This window comes from Salvelinus fontinalis, chromosome 32 (genome assembly GCF_029448725.1).
Source record: "Salvelinus fontinalis isolate EN_2023a chromosome 32, ASM2944872v1, whole genome shotgun sequence".
Classification (NCBI taxonomy): Eukaryota; Metazoa; Chordata; class Actinopteri; order Salmoniformes; family Salmonidae; genus Salvelinus; species Salvelinus fontinalis.
Window position 1 is genome coordinate 36601888 of NC_074696.1, and position 27518 is coordinate 36629405.

General features: G+C 42.9%; 1 protein-coding gene across 4 annotated transcripts; it reads left to right on the forward strand.

Moving 5' to 3' along the window:
* LOC129831208 (zinc fingers and homeoboxes protein 2-like) lies at positions 1 to 27518 on the forward strand. 4 transcript variants are annotated; one of them, XM_055894339.1, is made up of 5 exons: positions 1 to 151; positions 9437 to 9572; positions 23299 to 23892; positions 24001 to 26283; positions 26571 to 27518. In XM_055894339.1, the coding sequence occupies exons 3-4, from the start codon at positions 23470 to 23472 to the stop codon at positions 26278 to 26280; spliced, it is 2703 nt and encodes a 900-aa protein (XP_055750314.1). In that variant the 5' UTR covers positions 1 to 151; positions 9437 to 9572; positions 23299 to 23469; the 3' UTR covers positions 26281 to 26283; positions 26571 to 27518. The 4 variants fall into 4 exon arrangements, with proteins under 4 accessions (XP_055750314.1, XP_055750311.1, XP_055750313.1 ...); XM_055894336.1 differs by having other exon boundaries at positions 2 to 151; positions 23299 to 26283; XM_055894337.1 differs by lacking the exon at positions 1 to 151 and adding an exon at positions 236 to 3367 and having other exon boundaries at positions 23299 to 26283.

Consider the following 27518-nt stretch of genomic DNA (forward strand, 5'->3'; position numbering starts at 1 on the left):
ATGAACGTCGACCTTTTTTTTCCTACTGTTGTCTTTAGGTTATGCCAGAATCTTTAGAATTACCAGCGCTATATGCGCGTCACCACAGACTACTTAAAATTGGGAATTTTACTGCTAGTTTATCGTCCCAGCACCGAAAGGCTCTAGGCAGGTAAGAATACTATATACCTTTTCAAGAATGGTGAAGAATATTGGACAAAACAAATTTCAAAGATTAAGTTATAACCGGTTTGGTAGCAAGCGAGACTAGCCGCCTGGCTTGCCCAGCTCGCGTGGCTGTGCTAGCGACGTCCCTTCCATCACTACTCGCGCGTTGTTGTCACACTTGATTTAGAATCAGCTTGGCATCAAATCATGCCAAGAAAACCTTAACGTCTCTTTTATTCTTTAACTAACTACATTAACTTGACGTTTAGGTAAATATACTTTTTTTTTTTGTTAAAAAAAATAGTTAGGCGTTTAACTTTTGTGCCCATTTGAAATGGGCACCTGAATGTATCGTTGCAAGACATTTAGCTTGCCGTGTCACCTAGCTGGCTAGCTAGTTTGCTAGTTCGCGACCCAGCTCACTTCTGAAGTTTGAAAACGTGTTAAAAGACTCGTGCTTTAAAACTGCTTCCGAACTGGTTAGTTATAAATTGTCTGTTTTACATAGTTAAATAGTCCCATAATTATTTGAAGAGTTGGCCTAAGTTTGTCGAGCTTGTTGACTAGTTTTGAGTTTATACTAGCTACTGGTATCAAGCTATAGGACAGTAATGGAAACCATCCTACATATTAGACAGCCCAGCCATTGCCTTTATCTTATCACCGGCGAAACGTACCTAGCTAGCTATGTGAATATTTTCTCGTCTTTTGTCACGAAGTGTATTCGTTTTGTCTCAAGTTAGTTTAATTGAACTAAAGTCATGTGTATGAAGAGGCACAATTAGGTAGCTAATTTAGTTATTGTAAATGTTAATTGTTGCTATATAGCTTTGTTTTTTGTTGCGTAGCTGGTTGACGCTAGCATGTTAGCAGCCTGGCTATTGCAGTTAGCCAGCCAGGCAGATAGGTTAAATGAGGTGAAACCTTCCGCGGTATGGATTGGTGTTGGTACAGGCAGCGCGCGCGGCTATGCTGCCCAGTGACAGCAGTGTGGTAAGTTCCACCAGCAGTGGCGGACTGGGATAAGAATTCGGCCTTGGCATTTTATCCACACCAGCCTACATCACTGCCAACTCACCCCACCCCCCTGGTGGGCCACCAGCCATGCACACACACCACATACACCCTGACCCTACACACCCAATTTAGACACAGGCAGAAGTGCTGACACACAACATTGTCAGTTTACAGTACTGCGTTTTTCAACCGTTGTTGTAGAAGTGACTGGGGAGACACTGTCCTCTTTTTCCTCTTTTTTTTTAAGAGGCTCATGTTTAAAATAAGTACTATATGTATAAAATAAAAACAACTGGAGCATGCACTTCACAGATGGAGCTCAACCAGTGCGCAAACACCTTCCTGTTTGCCCTCCTATGAGAAAGTTCCCTTTTGGCCTCCGGCTCTGGATTTTGTTAATTTTATGACTTAATTTTATTTCGTCTCTTTTTAAATATATATATTTTAAATGTAACAAATTGCATGTCAAACAAGCTCATTTAATTTCTCTTGAATCTTGGAAAATACCCGCCCTCCTGCCTCAAGCGCGCACTCTCCTGACTTCTGCATGCTAGTGCCTTGTGCTGGCTATGGGTGCCGGGCAGTGATTTTGAATACTGGTAGGCTACATATGAGTTGGACCTGTAATGTTTGTAAAACTGTTATAGACGGAGAAGGGGGAAATTCAAGTGTTTTTAGTAAGAGGCAGATGTCAGCAGCAGAACAAACTCCAAGTGAAAAACTAGCAGATTTACCTCATTATTAATTTGCTATCATCAGCTGATAGCCCCTTTTTTTCTTGATGTCACTCATTTCATCTCTAGTTAGTAGCCTACTAGAAGTCACTAGTACTAGCTTCCTTATAATGAGTGATGAGTGTGTTGCAGAAAATAAATAGGCCAATGTTAAAAAAGAGGGGTGTCTGTTTTTCTTTTTGCACCTGCCCGCCCCCCATAGGTCTGTGCACGGCCCTACGCTAGAGATACAACTCAACACTATAACTGTGCCTCTGCCCTAGCCATTTTGTTTAACTCCCTGTTGCGCTGTCTATCTGTCTCAGCATCTTCTCTGTGTCACTCTGTGCTTCTTGTTCTCTCTCTGTCTGTCTGCTTGTCTGCTTAAGCCTTAAGTTATAAAAGCCAAGCCTACGACTTAAGCTATATTGCAAATCAGTGCCTGTCATATGTTCCTCTGAATCAACACCTATTACTATTAGAGAGTTCCAGACTAACATTTTCCCCTGGAGTCACTGGTGCCACTAACTTTTACTGTTGGTGACACCAGTCCATGATTTGGTTGGATCCAAATCATGAGTAATCATCTTTTAAAGTCATTCAGGGCTGGCCTGGGGAGGTTTTGGGAATTTCCTGGCCAGTTGATCATCCCTGTACACTGAACAAAAATAGAAACGCAGCATGCAACAACTTCAACGATTTTACTGAGTTACAGTTCAAATAAGAAAATCAGTCAATTGAAATAAATTCATTAGGCCCTAATCTATGGATTTCACATGACTGGGTATACAGATATGCATCTGTTGCTCACAGATACCTTTTTAAAAAAGTAGGGGCGTGGTTCAGAAAACCAGTCAGTATGTGACCACCATTTGCCTCATGCAGCACGACATATTTCCTTTGCATTGAGTTGACCAGGCTGTTGATTGTGGCCTGTGGAATGTTGTCCCACTCTGCTTTAATGGCTGTGCGAAGTTGCTGGCTGGGATCTGGAACATGCTGTCGTACACGTCGATCCAGAGCATCCCAAACATGCTCAATGGGTGACATGTCTGGTGAGTATGCAGGCCATGGAAGAACTGGGACATTTTCAGCTTCCAGCAATTGTGTACAGATCCTTGTGACATGGGGCCGTGCATTATCATGCTGAAACATGAGGTGATGGCGGCGGATGAATGGCACGACAATGGGCCTCAGGATCTTGTCACGGTATCTGTGCATTCAAATTGCCATCGATAAAATGCAATTGTGTTTCTTTGTCCGTAGCTTATGCCTGCCTGTACCATAACCACACCATGGGGCACACTGTTCACAACATTGACATCGCCCATACAACGCCATACACGCTGTCTGCCATCTGCCTGGTACAGTTGAAACCGGGATTCATCCGTGAAGAGCACACTTCTCCAGTGTGCCAGTGGCCATCAAAGGAGAGCATTTGCCCACTGAAGTCTGTTACGACGCCGAACTGCAGCCATGTCTAGACCCTGGTGAGGACAACAAGCATGCAGATTTTCCCTGAGATCCCTGTCAGACGGTTTCTGATAAAACTGTGGGTTTGTACAACCAAATAATTTCTATCAGCTGACCAGGGGGCTTGTCTCAGACGAACCTGCTTGTGAAGAAGCCGGATGTGGTGGTCCTAGGCTGGCCTGGTTACACATGGTCTACGGTTGTGAAGCCGGTTAGACGTGCTGCCGAATTCTATAAAACGGCGTTGAAGGTGGCTTATGGTAAAGAAATTAACATAAAATTCTCTGGCAACAGCTCTGATGTACATTCTTGCAGTCAGCATGCCAATTGCACGCTCCCGCAACTCGAGACATCAGTGGCATTGTGTTGTGTCCCCAGAACAAGATGCACCTGTGTAATAATCATGCTGTTGAATCAGCTTCGTGATATGCCACACCTGTCAGGTGGATGGATTATCTTGGCGAAGGAGGAATATTCACTAACAGGGATGTCAACAAATTTGTGCACAATATTTGAGAGAAATAAGCTATTTTTTGCATATGGAACATTTTTGGGATGTTTTATTTCAGCTCATGAAACATCGGACCAACATTTATTCACATGTTGAGTTTATAATTTTGTTCTGTATATTAATGCAATTTTTAATCTAAGCTATATAATTGATTAATAAACGGATGGATTCCTGAATCCATTCCTTGTGTTGATTATTTATTGCACGCTGCACACATACATCCAATAAATAATCTGTTGTGCAGAGAGTGCGCAGCTCTCAAACAGCTGGTTGTTATGTGGAGCAGCTCACTGAAGACCAATAGGGGTAGGAAAGATGTTTCAAGTCATCTACCAGTAAATGCAAAGTCAATAATGTGATGCAAACCAGGTATTTCAAAAGTTCCTAGTCTTGGTTGAATATATGCGATGCACAATTCAGTCATCATGGATTAGCATACATTGAAAATCAGACTTTTCCTCTAGACTATTTGGTTCTTGAAAAGTCATTGAAATTATGATAGTATATTTATACCTTCTACTGCTCCAATATAATTATTCTGTGATTTAATTTCTGATCAGATTTTATGAGAGATGTAGCCGCTTTCGTTTGTTTCCTGCCGTTTCAATTGAAGGGTGTTGTTAACCTAAAACCTTTTTTGCACTGTTGGTTAGAGCCTGTAAGTAAGCATTTCACTTTAAGGTCTACACCTGTTGTATTCGGCGCACGTGACAAATTAACGTTGATTTGAAAACTTTGATTTGATTTGTGTTGCACTTGTCTGTTGCGGTTATTAGGAGCAAGACAACATTGAATGTTGGCATCAACTTGATTTCCATACAAAGGGAACCTGGTTTTTGGTCACTTTCTCGTTTTAAAACATGATACATTAACTCTTCAACATCTCAAATGGTGAGACTATCTACCACGTGGACACTATCTACCACATGTGTTTGTCCGGAGCATGCTGTCTATTTAGTCAGGCAATGGCCATCATTATTCTGACATTTTAGAATGTAAAAATAAGGTGAATGCCATTGGGGTAGGGCTATAAAAAAATATATATAATGTTAAATCCACTTATTGGAAGTGTCCCTAATACTGCCCAATGGTGTGTGTGTGTGTGTGTATATAGATGTTTCTGCCGAGATGCTCTTTTGAATTGAGCATCTTGGCAGAAACACCCCCTCGACTACCTTTGCTGCCACTGCTGAAGAAAATCCTAGGGGAAACAGAGGAACATCCACTGGTCTTGATGTACCTTTTGGTCATGACGTTAGTTAATGATGTCAGAGAAATCTAAAAGATTATCCCTGCTATAGGCTAGTCAGAGGGGAGCCGACATGTATCATACTGCCTTTTTCAGAATGACAATGCTCCTTTGACACAAGCACAACACAGAAGCTGATGTCACTCTGTGGAGTTCAATGCCCACAGCTCATTCTATTTTACTGATAAGGCTTACTGTATGGGAAGGTTTAGCTGGAAATGGTCAAACGTGCTTTCCCGTTTGCGAGTAAACAAAGCACTAGGGTTGTCAGGCTCAGGCAATTTTATGCTGTATCTCTAAGGCCCGCTTTGAATTATCGGTATCACTGTCCCTTCACTCAAAAGTAGGCTCAACACTCTTCTAGCCATGGCCAGATATGGTAAGAGGCTAGTAGTAAGTCTACGTTGTTGTAGTTTGGTGTCATGTTTTGTAGCCTTAATTATGTAGGCCAAATAATAGAAATGTAAGGGTTCTTGACAGGACCCCATTTCCTTAAGCCATTGCAACATACCGTAGGCCTACACTGTTCTGTCACTCATTCCCCTTATTTCAATACAAGGTGTTAAACAAATCCATTCTGCTGAAAGATATTTCTAAAATGGCAACAATGTGGAGAAATTACAATTGGAGCTAGGCTGATTGCCGACTAGTTTAAAGCCTCGGAGTCTCTGTGCCCAAACAAAAAAGTAATGCATGTCATTTCCAAGTATCGTGTTCCATGCGAGAGATTCTCGGTTCATGGATAAATTATGCAAAATGGTGTTAATCATTTTAAAATGTAATATTATGGTGATCAGTTACTTGTTAGTTTTGAGTGATATAAATATTGTACTATTCTTATCAGTGGTGCTCAGCAATAATCAGAAAAACACTGATGCTTCCATTTTGTCTTCAGACTAGCCCTTACTGAACATTTTGCTGCAAAATCTGGTGCTACTCGATTTCTGGTTCCAGCTCAAAGAATTAATTCATCTGCATCTTATTTGGATTTCCTGCTTGCATAATTCTGGGTTAATGTGAGCTACAGAGGGCTGCTTGGCAAGCATGCATTTGTGCCAAAAATGTGAAAGTCATGTGGTGCAAATACAAACAATGTGCTCCCAACCCCCCCCCCACCCCCCCCCCCCCAAGCCCAAATTCGGCAGCTTGGTTCTTACCCTCTTTCCTCCGCTGTGCCAGGCTTGCCTAATTTGGATTTTAACATGCATAGGCTACTCCATTTTGTAATAATCAGACCAAGCAAGGTGTAGTATACCTAGCCTGTAAATACACTACATGACCAAAAGTATGTGGACACCTGCTCATAAAACATCTCATTCCAAAATCTTGGACATTAATATGGAGTTGCCCCCACCCCCCCCCCTTGCTGCTGTAGCAGCTTCAACTCTTCTGGGAAGGCTTTCCACTGAATGTTGGAGCATTGCTGCGGGGACTTGCTTCCATTCAGCCACAAGATTTAGTGATGGCCCTTTAGGCCTGGCTCACAGTCGGCGTTCCAATTCATCCCAAAGGTGTTCGATGGGGTTGAAGTCAGGGCTTTGTGAAGGCCAGTCAAGTTCTTCCACACCCATCTTGACAAACCATTTCTGAATGGATTTCGCTTTGTGCACGGGGGCATTGTCATGCTGAAACAGGAAAGGGCCTTACCCAAACTCTTGCCACAAAGGTGGAAGCACAGAATCGTCTAGAATGTAATTGTATGTTGTTGCGTTAAGATTTCCCTTCACTGGAACTAAGGGCCCTAGCCTGAACCATGAAACCACCATTATTCCTCTTCCACCAAACTTTACAGTTGCCTCTATGCGTTGGGGCAGGTAGCGTTCTCCTGGCATCCGCCAAACCCAGATTAGTCCGTTGGACTGCCAGATGGTGATTCATCACTCCACTGCTCCAGAGTCCAATGGTGCTCGTCGTTGAAACCCATTTCACGAAGCCCCAGACGAACAGTTCTTGTGCTGTTGTTGCTTCCAGAGGCAGTTTGGAACTCAAATCAAATTGTCTTTGTCACATGTGCCGAATACAACAGGTGTAGACCTTACAGTGAAATGCTAACTTACAAGCCCTTAACCAACAATGCTTTAACACAAATTTTTCTTAAGTTAAAAAAAAAAAAAAAAAGGAAAATAAAAGTACCAACTAATTAAACAGCAGCAGTAAAACAACAATAGCGAGGCTATATACAGGGGGCACCGGTTAGTCGAGGTAGTATGTACACAAGTGACAATGCAACTCGGTAGTGATTGTTGCAACCGAGGACAGACTGTTTTTATGCGCTACACACTTGGCGGCCCCATTCTGTGAGCTTGTGTGGCCTACCACTTCGCGACTGAGCCGTTGTTCCTCCTAGACGTTTCCATATCACAATAACAGCACTTACAGTTGACCGAGGCAGCTCTAGAAGGGCAGAAATTTGAACTGACTTTTTGGAAAGGAGGCATCCTATGACGGTGCCATGTTGAAAGTCACTGAGCTCTTCAGTAATGCCTACTGCCAGTGTTTGTCTATGGAGATTGCATGGCTGTGTGCTCGATTTTATAGACCTGTCAGCAAGGGGTGTGACTGAAATAATTTTGTACATATAATGTACTTCATAAGACTACGGCTCCCTAGTGGCACAGTGGTCTAAGGCACTGCCTCGCAGTGCTTGAAGCGTCACTACAGACACCCTGGTTCGAATCCAGGCTGTATCACAACCGGCCGTGATTGGGAGTCCCATAGGACGGCACACAATTGGCCCAGCGTCGTCGGGGTTTGGCCGGTGTAGGCCGTCATTTTAAATAAGAATTTGTTCTTAAATGACTTGCATAGTTAAATAATTAAATGTAGAATATAGAATAGACAACTTCTGCATGCTGCATTAGATTAATATTTAATGCTCCAGGTAATGTATTTGCATTCAGTTCTCACTGAATCAAGTGTCTGTTTCTTTCCAGAGAGCTGCATGTGGGAGCTACTGTAGCCATGGAGTCTGTAGTGTAGAGCCATCTACCGCAGGTTCACAAACATCATTCATGGCATAGTTATCCCTGTTTACAGAAAAATAATCAGCTAGTCTGCTCACCCCCTTTGAATACCATAGTCCATTAATTGCCAGAACAAAAAAAATGCATATTGCGCATTGTGCTGATTTTTAAGATATGCAAAACATGAAAATGTATTTCAGTGCATCTACATGACCATCTACATGACCTACTTGTTTATCAATACATTGAATGGGAGTAGTTGGTAGTTCTATGTGGCAACTACTTGCTACGGTTCTCATGTGGATGCTATGCTTTTGGTGACTAAGCAGCATTTTCAGGTGGACGGATGATGTTACTCCTGTGGGTTTAAGCTCCCTTGAAAGCCACGTTGTTGTACTGTCGTCTGTAGCGATGATCTCATCCTGGGGGGGAGCTTCTCAGTGGCTGTCTGGTTGTACTGTACAGTCTACAACCCCTTTCGTCACAAGTGCTGTATGTGGGGTGGATCATAGGCCGGAACAAAACCAGTATCGCGATATCGTTAGTATCGTGGCAAGGCAACAAAACATGCAGCAGATTTAACTTTTAGGAGAACTAATGTTGGAAACAAATCATTATGTTGTCATCCAGAGTCAGTTGTTTATTTTCCAAGCTATAGCACACAAAGCATTTAACATTCAGCAGGTATTTAAAGGACCAAATATTGGTCTGCTTCGTGTTTTAATTTCTTCCATGGAAAAAACATTTGAGATACTGGTATCATCCTGGCCCTAGGTGGATGACTCCATTTTATTAAGACGTTATGATGTTTTTGTTTGTCATAGATACCCTGTAACTTACAGTATATTTTCTAGAACATAGGCCTACATGTACTGTGTATTGTAATTGCTATCTTCGAACAAGCAGCAAAAACAAGATGGTTCCCTCCTAGTAGGATAATGTGGCTTGCTGCCTAGCACCATTTTACACACATTCCATCATCATCCCTTTAGGCTGATTTGTTTGTTATAAAACGGAACTTTCTTGTTCTGGTTTTATCCCACTCTTGCACACTCTTTAAAGTAGCCTAACTGTATCGACGATGAGTTTTAATTTGTAACAGCGTTCATTGACAAGTCGTAATGTGATTAATTCTAATAAGTGAAGCACAATGAAATGATACATCCCAGGTGGTGTTTGTCATTCAAATAACCTCCCGAAGCTGTCTGTCTCTTTCTTTTGGAACATGTTTCCAAGGTAACAACCTTCTATTTTTCGGCAAACACAAAGCGGTGCAGTTTTCCGGGCCTTTGTGGGGCTCTGCCTCCGAGCTGCCCCCCCCACCCGACCATTCTCCGCTGCTGACATTCTTTTCTCGTCTCAGATTCCAGAAGAGGCTACCCAGAGTGCCGCTGGACCGGAGACCAAAGGAGAGCTCGAGAGGGAAGAAAGTGGAGGCGGAACTGGAGCCAGATAGGACACCTCCACCCAGGGAAGCCCCACCCTACTGCGGAAGTGCAGTGAGTACCTTTTCACCACGGGGCAACACTCAGGTGGGGGTGGGATGCACAGGGGGGAAACCGGTACCAGTCTAGTACAATTGTATTATCTATGCTTGCTCAAATAGGCCCTTTTTAGACTTAGCAATTACAATCGGCTCTGCCTTTCATTGACATAAGATGTGCACTTTTTCAATTTTATATATGACTCGTTTCAGGAAACTAGGTGTTTGTCACGTGTCACTACTTCCTAGGAGAGGCATTTAAATTTACTTTTTTTATTTTTATCAAAATGCGTTTTTGGGCAGAAATGCCTTCTGGAACATGTGAACTTTCATTTGCCTTAATAACAATTTGTATGCCATCTGTAAATATTAATAAAATTGTTAAATGATGAGCCTAGTTGGTTTAGCTATAGATTGGTCTGCCATGTAGCACGCTTCTGTCTATAACATGAGCTGGTCAGCATGTGTAGGTGGTCCTTTCTAACACAGCTTTTTTGAAAAATATCACGTAGTGGAACTGCAGAGGTGTTGCTCTCCACTTTCTGGAGGACCGAGTTTTGAAATCAGTACTGCCCCTGCAGCCATAAGAAGTGAAGGACTCTCAGACCATGAGAAACAAGATTCTCTGGTGTGATGAAACACAAAATGAACTCTTTGGCCTGAATGCCAACCGTCATGTCTGGAGGAAACCTGGCACCATCACTACGGTGAAGCATGGTGGTGGCAGCATCATGCTGTGGGGCTGTTTTTCAGTGGCAGGGACTGGGAGACTAGTCAGGATCGAGGGAAAGATGAATGGAGAAAGTTAGAGAGATCCTTGATGAAAACCTGCTCCAGAGCCCTCAGGACCTCAGAATGGGGTGAGGTTCACCTTCCAACAGGACACCGACCCTAAGCACACAGCCAAGACAAAGCAGGAGTGGCTTCGGGACAGGTCTATGAATGTCCTAGAATGGCCTAGCCATAGCCCGGACTTGAACCCAATTGAACATTCCTGGAGACCTGAAAATAGCTGTGCAGCAATGCTCCCCATCCAACCTGACGGAGCTTGAGAGGATCTACAGAGAAGAAATGGGAGAAATTCCCCAAATACAGGTGTGCCAAGCTTGTAGCATCATACCCAAGAAGACTTGAGGCTATACTGAGAAAAAGGTCTGAATACTTATGTAAATGAGATGTATAAATTTGCGAACATTTCTAAAAACCTGTTTTTGGTTTGTCACTTTGGGGTATTATGAGTAGACTGATCAAGTAAAAAAATATATAAATATATATTTTTAAATCAAATTTAGGATAAGGCTATAACGTAACAAAATGGGGAAAAAGTAAAGGGGTCTGAATACTTTCCGAAGGCATTGTAGCTGAAAACATTTTAGCTTTACTTCATTTGTCTTCATTATTACAAGAAAATAAACTCACAACAAGATCATTATTTACAAGTTAATGGCGATACAATTACAGAAAATAGCTTACGATTGTGAGTGCGACGAAATAAAAGCAGGGCATTCTACCTGAGAAGTTTAGAACTTTGACACAGTCTTTGTGGCCTAATGTCATATCCTATTTTACTTTAGTGCAGGTTATATTCTTCACATTACTGTCTCTGGTAAACCCATACTACATCAAATCAAAGTTGATTTGTCACATGCAAAGGATACAGGTGTCATGAAATGGTTACTTGCATAGTAGTCTTTTGTTTAGACAGCTAGCTAGCTAAACAGTTATTTATTTTTACCCCCCCCCCAATTTCGTGGTATCCAATTGGTAGTAGTTACAGTCTTGTCTCATCGCTGCAACTCCCGAATGGACTCGGGAGAGGCGAAGGTCGAGAGCCATGCGTCCTCCAAAACACAACCCAACCAAGCCGCACTGCTTCTTGACACAACGCACATCCAACCCGGAAGCCAGCCGCACCAATGTGTCGGAGGAAACACCGTACACCTGGCGACCTGGTCAGCGTGCACTGCACCCGGCCTGCCACAGGAGTCGCTAGTGCGCGATGAGACAAGGATATCCCTGCAGGCCAAACACTCCCTAACCCGGACGATGCTGGGCCAATTTGTGCACCGCCCCATGGGCCTCCCGGTCACGGCCGGCTGCGACAGTGCCTGGGCTCGAACCCAGAATCTCTGGTGGCACAGGGTAGTAACCTTAGACCACTGCGTCACCCGGGAGGCCCCCTAGCTAGCTAAACAATTAACCAAAATCCCAACTCATAACGTTACTACCCTGCATGAATCTGCAGGTAGCTAACCAACCAGGTTCAATGTTTGCTAGGTAGCTAACATTACAACTAGTAACGCAAATGGCTCCGAGATGCGTGTATGATCTGTGTAGCAATATTATTTGTAAGGTTAGCTAGCGAGCCAGCCAGCTAACGTTAGCTACCTAGCTAACATCACGCTTTAGTTACTTTACCCTTATACAGTACCAGTCAAAAGTTTGGACACCTACTCATTCAAGTGTTTATTTTCTACATTGTAGAATAACAGTGAAGACATCAAAACGATCAAATAACACATATGGAATCATGTAGTAACCAAAAAAAAGTGATAAATCAAAATATTTTAGATTCTTCAAAGTAGCCACCCTTTGCCTTGATAACAGCTTTGCACACTCTTGGCATTCTCTCAACCAGCTTCACCTGGAATACTTTTCCAACAGTCTTGAAGGAATTCCCACATATGGTGAGCACTTGTTGGCTGCTTTTCCTTCTCTCTGCGGTCCAACTCATCCCAAACCATCAATTGGATTGAGGTCGGGTGACAGTGGGGGCCAGGTCATCTGATGCAGCACTCCATCACTCTCATTCTTGGTCAAATAGCCCTTACACAGCCTGGAGATGTGTTGGGTCATTGTCCTGTTGAAAAACAAAATGATAATCCCATTTACACCATCCCATCTGGTTTGGGTTATCGCTGTAGAATGCTGTGGTAGCCATGCTTGTCAAGTGTGCCTTAATCTGAATAAATCACTGACAGTGTCAACAGCAAAGCACCCCCACAATCACACCTCCTCCTCCATGCTTCACAGAGGGAACCACACATGCAGAGATCATCCGTTCACCTGCGTCTTACAAAGACACGGTGGTTGGAACCAAAAATCTCAAATTTGGACTTATTCTACCAAAGGATAGTTTTCCACTGGTAAAATGTTCATTGCTCCTGTTTTCTTGGCCCAAGCAAGTCTTCTTCTTATTGGTGTCCCTTAGTAGTGGTTTATTTGCAGCAATTCGACCATGAAATCCTGATTCACGCAGTCTCCTCTGAACAGTTGATGTTGAGATGTGTCTTACTTGAACTCTGAAGCATTTATTTAGGCTGCAATTTGAGGTGCAGTAAACTAATGAACTTATCCTCTGTAGCAGAGGTAACTCTGGGTCCTCCTTTCCTGTGGCGGTCCTCATGACAGCCAGTTTCATAATAGCGCTTGGTTTTTGCGACTGCACTTGAAGAAACTTTCAAAGTTATAGAAATGCTTATTTGAGCTGTTCTTGCCATAATATGGACACGGTCTTCACCAAATAGGGCTATCTTCTGTATACGACCCATACCTTGTCACAATACAACTGATTGGCACACCTGTTAATTGAAATGCATTCCAGGTGACTACATCATGAAGCTGGTTGAGAGAGTGGCAAGAGTGTGCATAGCTGGCAAAGGGTGGCTACTTTAAGAAATTCAAAAAAAAATATATATATATATATGTTGATTTGTTTAAGGTGCCTTTTGGCAAACCAAGCGAGCTGTCGTGCATTTTACTGAGGAGTTGCTTCCGTCTGGCCCCTCTACCACGAAGGCCTGATTGGTGGAGTGCTGCAGAGATGGTTGTCCTTCTGAAAGGTTCTCCCATCTCCACAGAGGAACTCTGGAGCTCTATCAGTGTGACCATCAGGTTTTTGGTCACCTCGCTGACCAAGGCCCATCTCCCCCGATTGCTCAGTTTGGCCAGGCGGCCAGAAAGAGTCTTCCTGGCCAGGCGGCCAGGAAGAGTCTTGGTGGTTCCAAACTTCTTCCTTTTAAGAATGATGGTCCACTGTGTTCTTGGGGACCTTCAAAGCTGCATAAATGTTTTGCTACCCTTCCCCAAATCTGTGCCTAAACATAATAATAATGCCTTCAACCTCACACCTTGGTTTTTGCTCTGACATGCACTGTCAACTGTGGGACCTTATATAGACAGGTATGTGCCGTTCCAAATAATTTCCAGTAAGTTGAATTTACCACTGATGGACTCAAGTGAATTTTTTATGTATTTGCCAACATTTCGAGAAAGAGAAAAAACCTTTTTCGCTTTGTCATTATGGGGTATTGTGTATACATTGATGGGGGTGGGGGGGGTGTATTTAATCAATTTAAATAAGGCTGTAACGTGGAAAAAGTGAAGGTCTGAATGCTTTCCAAATGCACTGTATATGCAACGATTCAGAAGCTTGTCGTAATTTGAAAATCTAACATTTTCTATTCAGCAAACTTAACACAATGCACATCACAAAGTTGATTACTAGCTACTAATGCTAACTAGCATAGTTAACGTTAGCCTGCTGCTTTAATCTTCTTAGTCATGCATTGAGTAGGGCAGGCTATTTATTCTAATACATAACTATCAAACTACATTCTAACAGAGTGGGGTCAAAAAGAGGTTTAGGTGGTGGGTGTGACGGGAGGGGTATGGCAATGGGCGTGGTCGGTGCGGCTGAATTTATGTATCATTTTAGAGGCCCCCGTATTGGTGGTGTAGAGACATTTTAGCATTTTAAGCCAATTTTTCCTGCAATTCTACAAATGTATCCATTGAGCTGAGAGATGTTTACAGTGTTACATCTAATTTCCTGCAATTCTACTCATTGCCATGGACCAGAGAGAAAATGTTGCAGTTTTAAAGCTAATTTACTGCGATTCTACGTATTCTGGCATGGAGCTGAGAGAATTTGGCAGTTTTTAAAGCAAATTTCCACTGACTCTATGCATTTTAGCCATAGCTCAAACATGATAACAATATAAACTGCCAAATTCATTGTTTTGGGAATTTTCAATTCTCCCTGACTGTCTAGCATTTTATTTTGTAATTGTTAGTTCTCAACGATGATAGTATTTTAAAATATTTACAATACCGTTCAAATGTTTGTCACTTAAATGTCCTTGTTTTTGAAAGAAAAGCACTTTTTTTGTCCATTTATAAAAAAACATCAAATTGATCTGAAATACAGTGTAGACATTGTTAATATTGTATGACTATTTTAGCTGGAAATGTCTTTAAAAAAAATAATTTATGGAATATCTACATAGGCGTACAGAGGCCCATTATCAGCAACCATCACTCCTGTGTTCCAGTGGCACGTTGTGTTAGCTAATCCAGGTTTATCATTTTAAAAGGCTAATTGATCATTAGAAAACCCTTGTGCAATTATGTTAGCACAGCTGAAAACTGTTGTCCTTATTAAAGAAGCAATAAAACTGGCCTTTAGACTAGTTGAGTATCTGGAGTGATGTAATGTGGAAATTTGTGGGTTCAATTACAAGCTCAAAATGGCCAGAAACACAACTTTCTTCTGAAACTCGTCAGTCTATTCGTGTTCTGCGAAATGAAGGCTATTCCATGCGAGAAATTGCCAAGAAACTGAAGATCTCGTACAATGCTGTGTACTACTCCCTTCACAGAACAGTGCTAACTGGTCTAACCAGACTAGAAAGATGAGTGGGAGGCCCCGGTGCACATCTGAGCAAGAGGACAAGTACATTAGTGTGTACTTTGAGAAACAGACGCCTCACAAGTCCTCAACTGGCAGCTTCATTAAATAGTACCCACAAAACACCAGTGTCAACGTCAACTGTGAAGAAGTGACTCCGGGATGCTGGCCTTCTAGGCAGAGTTGCAAAGAAAAGCCATATCTCAGACTGGCCAATAAAAAAAAATATTAAGATAGGCAAAAGAACAGACACTGGACCGAGGAAGATTGGGGGGGTGTTATGTGGACAGACTAATCTAAGTTTGAGGTGTTCGGATCACAAAGAAGAACATTCATGGGATGCAGAAAAAATGTAAGATGCTGGAGGAGTGCTTGACGCCATCTGTCAAGCATGGCGGAGGCAATGTGATGGTCTGGGGGTGCTTTGGTGGTGGTAAAGTGGGAGATTTGTACAGGGTTAAAGGGATCTTAAAGGAAGGCTATCACCATACCCTGTGGACAGTTCTTAATTGGAGCCAATTTCCTCCTACAACAGGACAATGACCCAAAGCACAGCTCCAAACTATGCAACAACTATTTAGGGAAGAAGCAGCGCTCGTATTCTGTCTATTGGAGTGACCAGCACAGTCACCTGATCTCAACCCTATTGAGCTGTTGTGGGAGCAGCTTGACCGTATAGTACGTTAGAAGTGCCAATCCAACTTGTGGGAGGTGCTTCAGGAAGCATGGGGCGAAATCGCTTTAGATTACCTCAACAAATTGACAACTAGAATGCCGAAGGTCTGCAAGGCTGTAATTGCTACAAATGGAGGATTTTTTTGACAAAAGCAAAGTTTGAAGGACACAATTATTTCAATAAAAAAATCATTATTTATAACCTTGTCAATGTCTTGACTATTCATTTTGCAACTCATTTCAAGTGACCCAAAACTTGTGTGTCCATTGTATTTTCTACATACTTTCTACGTTTTTTTTTTTTTTTGTCATTTAAGTTTACAGTGTTTTTCCATCCCGAAAAATATAATTTTTTTTGGACTGAGGTGGCCTGAAGGGGGGAAAAAAGCCTAGGTTTCCCACCCAAAGATTTCAATAACAGAAAAATCCCTGTGATGGTTAGTCAGATGGTTGAACATGCAGCAAAGGGAATTTCAGTGTTACCTCTAGAATACTGTACACAGTAATCACTACACACATGGATGACATTTTTCAGTAATTTCTTTCAAGATGAATGTGTCTCAAAGGGTTCATTCAGGGTTTATTAAAGTGTAGTAGATGCTTCATTAACTTAAAATTTGACAACACCTCTTTGTTTCTCCCATCTGGTTCAAGTTCGTTGTAGAGGCCTCAGACTTTTTCAGGGAAACAAGCATACAATATACAGCATTTAGTCTGTTTTTCCATCTACTATAAATAATGATTTTTGGTACACTTAAGTGAATATTGTGTATGGAATTAATGGGCCGTGTAACAAATTGCACTTTTCAGTATTTATTTGAATGTTGGAGCGAGACCCATCTGGGTTTATTTGTGCAATGGCGTGTCACCAAGGGTCATGACAGTCTTTGATCCGCCTCACACTTCACTACGTTAGTTCTCCTCGACCTCCGCCATTAAAACAGTTCACCCAAGTGATGTATCCTACCCTGCCAGTGGTAATAGAATAATTCATATCTGTCAAGAAAACAGTGATTCTGGTGCAGATTTAGACTAGGTCATTCAACAGCTTCACATACAACCATGAAGAATGCCCAATGTTAAAAGCCATGCAAGGAACTGCAATGTAAACACTCACACATAATGTATATCTCATACCTGATTACAAGCACACCTTAATGGCAGATGCTCTCCCCAATGTGTTCTCTGGCATCAAGTGATCTATGTCATTCTCCTTGAATCTCACCTGTGTGCTTGTCCTTGGTACATGGGAGGCTTAATTCAACTCCCATACTTTGTTTGCCTATGTTTAACCATATTTTTGGCTGCTCTCATAATTCACTTACACCTTGCGTGGACAGTGTTAGAAAATTGATCTCGCATGTATCCTACATGCATACATTGTTGGATGAACATTATATTTCAGACATACATCAGTCTCCTTCATTTGTCTATAAAGACAAAAAGACCTGCCAGGAGAATCTGTCCCTGTTATTTTAATTTTATTTTTCTCCAATTTTGTGGTATCCAATCGGTAGTTAGTCTTGTCTTATCGCTGCAACTCCTGTACGGTCTTGGGAGAGGCGAAGGTCGAGAGCCGTGCATCCTCCGAAGCTTCTTGACACAGTGCCCACTTAACCCGTAAGCCAGCCGCACCAATGTGTCGGAGAAAACACCGTACACCTGGCTACCGTGTCAGCATGCACTGTGCCCGGCCTGACACAGGAGTCGCTGCGCGATGGGACAAGGACATCCCTGCCAGCCAAACCCTCCCCTAACCTGGACGACGCTGGGACAATTGTGCGCCGCCCCATTGGGTCTCCCGGTCGCGGCCAGCTGCAACAGAGCCTGGATTCGAACCCAGAATCGCTAGTTGCACTGCGATGCAGTGCTTTAGACCACTGCGCCACTCAGGAGGCCCCTTGCTACGAGTTCTGATACCGTTTTACTCCCTAGACCATGTCTGGCAAAATATATATATTTGCTGTCGAACAACAGCCGAAAACTCTGCCCACTCCTTCCGCCTTGTCTCCATCAGACCCCCTTGTCCCCCTCTCTCTCTCCCCCCAGACATCCCCTCTAAACTCTCTGGGAAAGAAGCCATGGAGTCTGCCGCTTCACTGGCTCCAGTTCCTGCTGGACATCCCCACATGTAGAGAAGCAGCTGGCTACCACACAGAGTGATTCAGCACACACCCCTTCCAGCGCGTGCTCTCTCACACACACATACACACACGAGTGCCTCTCCTCTACGTAGCCCTTTTCCCAGTCTGTTCGCACTTACAAATGAATGGTTTCTCCACCACAGATTACAGCATCACACTGTAATGGGCTAATGTATTGTTTCATAACTTTTCATAAGCAAGCTCCAAATTTGAGTGGGTTGACGTTTTAGCCTTTCATCCGCAGGTCAGTGGTCAGCAGAAAACTGTTTACTGCGTTTTTGCCATTGTTTAGTGACCACAAACCCTGCTTTACCACAATGTAAGGATCAATTGTTTCTTTGTCTGCAGGGGTGTAAGCAGGAAAGCATGAAAACATTTTTTTTTGCAGTTTTCCATATCAGAGCTTAAACAAGCAGCACAGAATGTGCAGCCAAACTATTTTCCTGCTTGGCTGGTGTTTTTGAAATAAACGTCTTTTAATGTGTGGAGTTTGCGGACAAGATGGAGTCCTCAGTTCTCTGAGAACAGCAGTCCATGTGGATGTCATGTGGTCTGGTCCTTTTTATTCACAGGTGGGCGGGACGGGATTCTGCCTAAACGGTTCTAATCCTTTGTCTGTTCGTGTGTGTTTGGCTGTGGTTGTGTTGGTACTTTTCATTTCAAAGACTAAGTTTAGAGATTGTCTCTTAGATCATAAAAACGTCAAACATCAGTTTGTGATATAGTCGCAGGAGAATAAACGTGAAGAAACACAAGGGACAAGAAGCAATAGGAATATTAATCACAATTGTTGGCCAAAAAATTGACAGTTACACTCCGAACCAAAATATAAATGAATGTCCTTCAAAAGTATAAAAAAGAAGCCCCTCGCGTTGCTGAATTTAATCGGAACGAAACAATTTCCATCAAAAGGTCTTGGAGTAGATTGAATCACTCTTATCTCCGGTTTGGCGGTTTCCATAGCAACATGCCAGTCCCATGGCCGTCTGAAGAGAATTCACCCCTGTAGCCTGGACCCAAATCTGCCATCAAAGTTTCAGGGGCACATCATTACATCACTATATAATAGTATGGAATAGCCTACACAATTTGCGTGGTGTACATTGTATGACTGCATTTGTTTTGTATCATTTGTTGTGTGTGTTTAGTTGTATTTATTGACTTGTAGCACATTGGTTTTGTAAGAATTTGAAGACACTATATATACAAAAGTATGTTGAGACCCCTTCAAATTAGTGGATTTGGCTATTTCAGCCACACCCGTTGCTGACAGGTGTGTAAAATTGAGCACACAGCCATGCAATCTCCATAGACAAACATTGGCAGTAGAATGGTCTTACTGAAGAGGATGCCACCTTTCCAGCAAGTCAGTTCGTCAAATTTCTGCCCTGCTAGATCTGCTGTTTTTGTGAAGTAGAAAGGTCTAGGAGCAACAACAGCTCAGCTGCAAAGTGGTAAGCCACACAAGCTCAAAGAATGGGACCGCTGAAATGCACTGCGCTTAAAAATTTCCTTGATTGCAACACTCACTACTGAGTTCCAAACTACCTCTGGAAGCAATGTCAGCACGAGCTGTTCGTCGGGAGCTTCATGAAATGGGTTTCCATAGTCGAGCACCCATGGTCAAAGCGAGGTCCATACAGAAATGGTTTGTCGATTTGGTGTGTGTAAGAACTTGACTGGCCTGCACAGAGCCCTGACTGCAACCCCATCGAACACCTTTGGAAAGAATTGGAATGGCGACTGCGAGCCAGGCCTAATCGCCCAACATCAGTGCCCGACCTTACTAATGGCTGAATGGAAGCAAGTTTCCGCAGCAATGTTCCACCATCTTTTGGAAAGCCGTCCCAGAAGTGGAGGCTGTTTTTATAGCAGCATGGGGGGGGTCCAACTCCAAATTAATGCCCATGATTTTGGAATGAGATGTTCGGTGAGCTGGTGTCCACACACTTTTGGTCATGTAGTGTATGTTGTACAGTTCTACACTGAAGATATTAAACCGTCCTATGTTGCCAAAGACAACAGCACAGTACATAACTTCCCATGAGCTATTCCCCTAAAAGGTAACGGTCTAACCACTTCAATTAGGCTACACTGACTTACGAAACACCAAAGGGGGACTAATGCGATAACGTCTGTTGTCGCCATGCAGAACTGATAAGGTATTAAAGGGCTGCCTGATGAGATTTAAATTAATTCTGTGCTCATTCAAATTTTCCTGTCTCATTGAGATGAGCTGCTGTATTATTTGGGTTTAGTTTCCTCTCACTGGCAAAGCACTTCTTAACAAAACGTTTAACCAAATGGAGCAAGATTTAGCCAATGAGCTTATATTTAACATGCTTTTGAAATCAGACCCATGCAATGTTTCCTCAGTGCAGTGCACTATTTGAAGACTTTGATATTGAATGTCAGTCAGTCACCACCTTTTGATCTGGATATGACTCTACAGGGGGAAAAGAGAACATGATCCTTTCTAGAACTGCTTGTTTGGATTGCATGATGCTGAATGAACTCGGCTATCGGTGTTTGAGGACAACAAATGAAAACCTGTTTTCATTTGAGAGAAAAAATGATGCTTCATTGTCTTTAGGGGGTGTAGTCTAAAATCCTACAGGTATCCTTACTGGTGTTAATATTCCGAGGATATAATCATAGTTTCATAGTAAATAGGAAGTTCCTTTTTGTGTTAGTAATTAGCTTAGTCTGATCACAAATACCGTTATCCAGTTGTAGAATTGGTTTGGACCCTACATAACATGCTCAGTCTCTTGTTTTTCTCTGGCCCCTCTTCTCCCCTCTTACTTTCTCTCTTTGTTGTGATGGAGAGCTGACTGCGGGGCAGGGCTGTGTGTATGTGACTCAGTAGAGGCTGCCTCGGGTTTTTTACCCAGTCGGCTCTGGCTGCACAGGACATTGATCATCCACGATGATTCATTGCATTTGTTCTCTCAACTGGCACCGGAGGAGTTCCCTGCACCACTTAGGAATCTTCAGCACCCTTTTGCACTGTATAGATCCCTGAACATCCCTGGCATATGTCACTGTCAGTCTTCTTTAGAGGGAATTGCCTTGATTTTAGGCAGTCGGTGTTGCCACCATTTATGAAGTGAGTTAATCTGCCAGTATGCACAGATGAGGTTTAAGTCATATCCCAGGCAGTCTGGAGGCCGGCTTATGTCCCCCCTTGGCTGACTTGCGCTTTGAGAGTTACCCGAGGACACGAGACAGACAGGCTCATGCATGTTTGATCAGCCCAGTCCTGCTGCCTCCGTGGCGTGGTGAAGGCCTGCCCAGACGAGCATCACTGATCAGCCGGAACGGATCGTCCCGACGGGGTTTGCAGAGGACCCTTCGCCACACGCTGTTCACTGTGGCTGGCCCGAGCTCTGCTCGACAGCAAGCCCTCCTCGCCTAATTAGCACCTGTGAGAAGAAATCGTTAATATGCAGCGGTGAGGTAGCAGAAGGGCACCTCGCTGTCTCTGCTGTTGCCATAGTGACACCATGGAAATTAAGGCAGTCTTAATTTTGTACGTTTTATAAGGAGCCACTGAATCTATTTCATTTAGGAAGGAGGATGTGCCCATAAAATACGAATATAAGAATCATTTATTAATCTTTGAGTTTATTATTCAGTTCTGTGCAATATGGGCATGAAAAATAAAGTTTGAGTAGAATTCAGCCTGCCTTGATGAGGCTGAATAATGTTTGAGGCAAGTGTGTTTGAATAATCTTCCATATTTTAAGGAGAATCTTTTGTGATCATGCCATAGACTGTTGTTCAGGTAGAAGTGACGAGATGCATGGCATGTTGCATTCTTAAACTGCAAGTAAACATGATCCCTGCAGCCCAGCATGTTGACAGACATAGAGTGGAGGACACTGTTGCTAAACTTTTTTATACAATATTACTTTGATTACAGAATATTGGCCTAGAGCTGTCAGTTTTGCTTTAAAAACATGCTGTGTTTTTCTGCGTCACATGAATAGTCAATACTGTATGCAAACTTCAGGAAGGAAGTCATATGGTCAATTTCTTGGTGTGTCATGTGCCTTTAGGCACATTGACACTATGTAGCCTATTTACTGTTTCAGGCCCTGTGTGGATAATGAATGAATGATTGATTAATGAATGCTTTTTAGACACGCGTCTCATGGTGCTAATGAATATTTAACATGGTTGTTTTCCTACAGAGCATAGTCATGCTATTTTCAGACTGGTGTTGAAAGTTTTAGGCGTCTTTTAAGTTGAGTATTTTAAACTAGATGTAAAGTTTGTCAAGACAGACTTAGGTATGTAATTGATAAAACCACGCTGTGGCATAATGATACCTTTTGTCTATTAACCTGAACAAAAGACGTTTGGTTTTGCTAGGGGCAATTAAATTTGTTGGTAATAAAATATACTTATACTATAGGCCTAATTAATGTTATTTAGTTACTGTAGGCTAGCTTGGGTAGAACCATTGCATGTAGCCTACAAATTTTATTAAAATGATAAAGCTACAAGTTCAATAACTTAAAATGGATAATACACTGAGGTTTCGGATACTGTCATTATTAAATAAGTAAGTTGTCTTAGATTTTACTTCTCTCCCCCCCCCCCCCCCCCCCCCCATCACAAGTCTCACTCAGGCCCTGGCCTAGTTTTTCTGCTTTGTGCTAACATTGGCGCACATGTTACGCTTCAGAATGCCTGAATATGACTCTTTCGGCACTCAAAAACGTTTGATTTTGTGTGAATGTCAGAAGAGTCTACCATAAAATGACAAGGATATTCTTTGAAGTTACACTTTGTATTGAAAGTCACACCTCAGCACTGCAGTTTAGGCCCACTCTCTGTAGATATTTAATGATATGTAGAATTTATAGAGCTATTGTATAGCTGTAGTTTTGAACTAGTTTTACAAGAGTGAGATTAGAAGGTGATGTCAGGGTCAATCTGCATTGCTATATAAATTTTGGGACTTATCAATGAATGATATGTACTCATTTGATTCATGAAGAATATAACTTATAAATACTTCATGAACTTAGTGTAACTAACTTTTACTGTCGTACCCCAACAGAACCCAAAATATAAGTTTGTTAACTCCAATGTCTGTATACAAAGTAAATTGAAACAAACACTGTATAGCCTCAAAACATGTCTAAAACTATAATTTTGATGTCAGCTTTTTTCAACTGCGGATTGCCCCTTTTAACATTTCATTTTTTCTACTTTTATTCCAGGTGAATGCCATCTGTGATGAACTCTAATGAAGCTGCACACGGGAGCTGACGGCCACAGTCAGCAGGAGACACCACTGCAAACCCAGGACAGTAGTGGAGCAGGGTCTTCCTCAAACACTGGAGTCTTACCCTCCCCTTGACCCAAATAACATCCCATAGCAGTCACCAGCAATGTCCAGACGCAGGAAATCCTCCACCCCCTGCATGATCCGGGTAAGTGACATGATGGAGCAGGATGACTCGGAAGAAATGGAAGTGTCCACTGACATTGTGACTAAAAATGGGTCTTCAGAGTCTGTTGAAAATCAAGACCAGACATTACAAGACACTATAGAAGCAAAGGTTGTGGCGGAAGCTGATCCTATGCCCCGGCGGAGGCAGCATGGAGGTTATGAGTGCAAATACTGTACCTTCTCCACCCAGAACCTGAATGACTTTAAAGAGCACGTAGACTCCAGTCACCCCAATGTTATACTCAACCCCCTCTACCTGTGTGCCGTGTGCAACTTCAGCACCAAAAAGTTTGACTCTCTAACAGACCACAATGAGACCCAACACCCTGGAGAGACCAACTTCAAGTTCAAGAGGGTAAAAGTAAGTAACCAGACCATCTTGGAACAGACAATCGAAGGCAAGACCAATTTAGCTGTCTGCGATACTGCAGACGGACAAGGTATTAACGGCTTTGTCACTTTTCCACAGAGAAAACCAACTACGGTGAAGAACAGCAAGCCAAAAATGGACAACATACAGTCCCTCTACCAAGGGAATGATTTGGAGAACCCATTGGAAAACCTTATCCCAAAAGATCAAATCACAGCTGTGAACATAAACGGCACGATGATCATCCCTGAACCAACGATCATTCAAGGGCTCTCATATGTAATGCCATTACTCCAACGACCACCCAACTTCTGTTCTGTACCAACAATTGCTGTTCCTTTGAACTCCACCCAATATAATACTTCATTGGACAATAATACAACCCTAATGACATCGTTTAACAAATTCCCTTACCCAACCCATGCTGAGCTGTCCTGGCTCACTGCTGCATCCAAGCACCCAGAAGAGCAAATAAAGGTGTGGTTCACTACCCAACGGCTAAAGCAAGGCATCACCTGGTCACCAGAGGAAGTTGAGGAAGCCAGGAAGAAAATGTTCAATGGCTCCATCCCACCCAAGCATCAGACTTTCACCGTTCTGCCTACCCCAATCTCTCAGCCTGCCAAAGCCACCCAGCCCCTTATTCAGACTAGCTTTGGGCAGTCTAGTCTAGTACTGACAAGTATTGCTAATGGATCGACCATGACCTGTGCTCCTGTTGCAGTGACTGTAGCCAGTTATGTGCAACCTCTCAAGCGACCCCTGACAACTCCTTCATTCGCCCCAGATTTAAAGCGCCCCATGGCGGCCCCTGCAGAAGACCCAAAAGAGAAGATACTAATGGCCCCTCCTCCAGTTCCCCGAAAAGAGAAACTTCACATGGCCCCACCCCCAGTCCCACCTGAACTGAAGAGATCTGTAGCACTTCCTATAATTGCCTCTGAGATGAAGAGGTCCTCGGCAGCATCTCTCATGGCATCTAAAGGAAAACTGTCCATGGCACCTCCACTTTTGAACCCCAAAAACAAGCTGCCAATGGCACCTTCTCCAGTCTTCCCCGAGATGAAGAGATCTATTGTGTCCCCTATTGTCGCCCCTCAATTCAAGAGTTACATGCTGCCTCCTTCATTAGTCTCTAAAGACAAGCTTCCGATCACCCACTCTCTATTGGCTTTAGACTTAAAGTTACCAATCTCACACCCTCTCATTGCCCCTCAAGTGAGGAGGCCAACCATAATCAAGTCAGCACGGACTTCCCTCAAGGGCCCGTTCCAGCTCCCTAGCCTTTGCCCCGACAGCAAGGAAACAAAAGTGCAACTAACAGAGCTGAAAGCCGGATATATCAGAGGACGTCTCTCAGAGGACAAAGTGATCACCCCTCTTGGGGAAGCCAATGGTGTCTCTCGAGGGGATGCAAAGTGGGTTCATGACCAAGGGCCTCATGCAGACAACGGCATTCTACAGTTGGACAATGAGCTAGCATCGAAGCCAGAGCAGCAAAAATCAGTCCCCACTCAATTTCCACTCTTGGAGAGAATGAAAGGAAAGACCTCTGAGCAGCTGAAGATTCTAGAAGAGAACTTCCAGAGAAACAGCTCTCCAACATACAATGATGTTGACAATCTGGTAAATGCATCCCGACTGTCACGGGAGGATATTGACAGTTGGTTTTTAGAGCGCCGGGCGCTGCGTGACAACCTTGACCAAGCCCTTCTAAACTCCATGGGCTCAAAGAGACTGTACATTGATAAGCGGCAGCAACAACATGGACCGCTGAATGGTGTGTGTAAACAAGGTGGCCATCCAAGAAGCTCTCCCCTTGCCATCAGTGCCCCAACCACCACTTGCTCAGTGCCTCTAGACAGCAAATCCTTGGGGCTTCTCAAGGATGTTTTTGCACAAACTCAGTGGCCTTCCCCTGAAGAATACAATCAGCTTGAGGACCAGACAGGCCTGGCTCGCACAGAAATCGTCCGCTGGTTCAAGGACAGCAGGTCAGCCCTGAAGAGTGGGACCTTGGAGTGGATGGAGCTTTTCCATAAACTGAACAGCAGTAGGGAAAATGGCGAGGGGGTGCTCCTGAGCACAGAGAATGCTTTCAGCATAATCAAGCACTACCAGGAAGTAAAAGCACCCAAGGTGGAGGATATTGGGAGGCTAGCAGAGCATGCCAGTCTTGGCAGCCAAGAGATCAAAGAATGGTTTGCTGGAAAATTTAAACAAAACACATCTGATGGTGGCCAAAATGGAGGCTTTCGAGAGGGATTCGAGAGCTGGATGGATGAAACCAAGGGGATGGATGCACTCATGGGTGCTAAGGAACTGGTCTCGGACAAAGACAGGGTGATGGAGGATGCTTCTGGAAGGGTGACTGGATAAAGGGTAAGAAAGTGTATCAAACTTGATTTAAATAACATTCCCAAAACATAGAAATCAGTCTCTTACTAATAGATGTCTGGGAGTAGTCACAGGTTTTATAGAATGGCGCATGTTTTTTACCATAGTAGCTGCATTTCACAACATGTCCTAGTTACCAATGGGACCAAGGCATTGAAAGCCCTGACTGTTGGCAGTAGAATAGCTTTTTAATCCCTTTTGGGAATTATCAGAGCTCTTGTAAAAGTGTTATTCCAACTGTGTAATGACTGGACAATTTTTCTTCCTTGCAGGTGAGAAAAGTTGCCACTCAGTTGCACACAGGAGCTGAGAAGAAAATGAAAGAGTTTAATTATTGAATATTGTATTTTCTGAACAAATTATTTCTTGCTTGTTCCATCCCAGTTTGTGCCCAACATTTCCTCAAGGTTGAGCTAACTTCGTAGAACGTTTAAAAAGAAACATGGTGGTAATGTTGTGCGTGATTTAGGATTAAGTAGAAGACACAGAGCACTGAATGTGTGCCTGAAGCACTGACCAGGTGGTGATCGTAGAGTGCCAAAGCTGGATTTGCTGCATTATTACACTTTTAAAAAAAGGTTATTGTAAATATTTTTTCTGTATTGCTACAGATTTGTAAAATTTTGGGGGAATTTTGTTACATTTTATAATGGGAGCAACTCGTCCCTTTTTTCCGCTCCAGTTGGTCTTAGTGGTCTGTCTTACATTTTGTAATGAAACACAATGAACCACTACAATTGTTGGCAATACTTCAGTCAGTTTTCTAATGCTGAACTTCCGTTGCAGTTCCCTCTTGTCATGTGGACTTACTTCACATCAAATCAAACTATTTACTGTTCTGAAGTGCTATTTTTGGCCTCAAAGCCAACCTGCACTCTTGTAAGGAACATGCTTGTTTGACCATGTGATGTTGTGGACCTACGTTAGAGGAAAAGAACGGTCAGTGGCAAATCCAGAAAGAAATAATCACATTGAAACAAATCCAGAATCATGCTGCCTGCATCATATTCTAATATCTTTCTCTATTTGATTTATTTGTTTCTGCAGATGAACATACACATGTGTAATAGCCTTTATACATACATGTTGGCTTAATAGAATTAGTGCTAGTTCCATTCAGACAGTAGAAACAAACCAATACAAACTCTTTATGTACTGCTTCCGCCGTAGTGTCATGGTCAAGACATATACTGTATCAATAAATACTGTATTTATTCCAA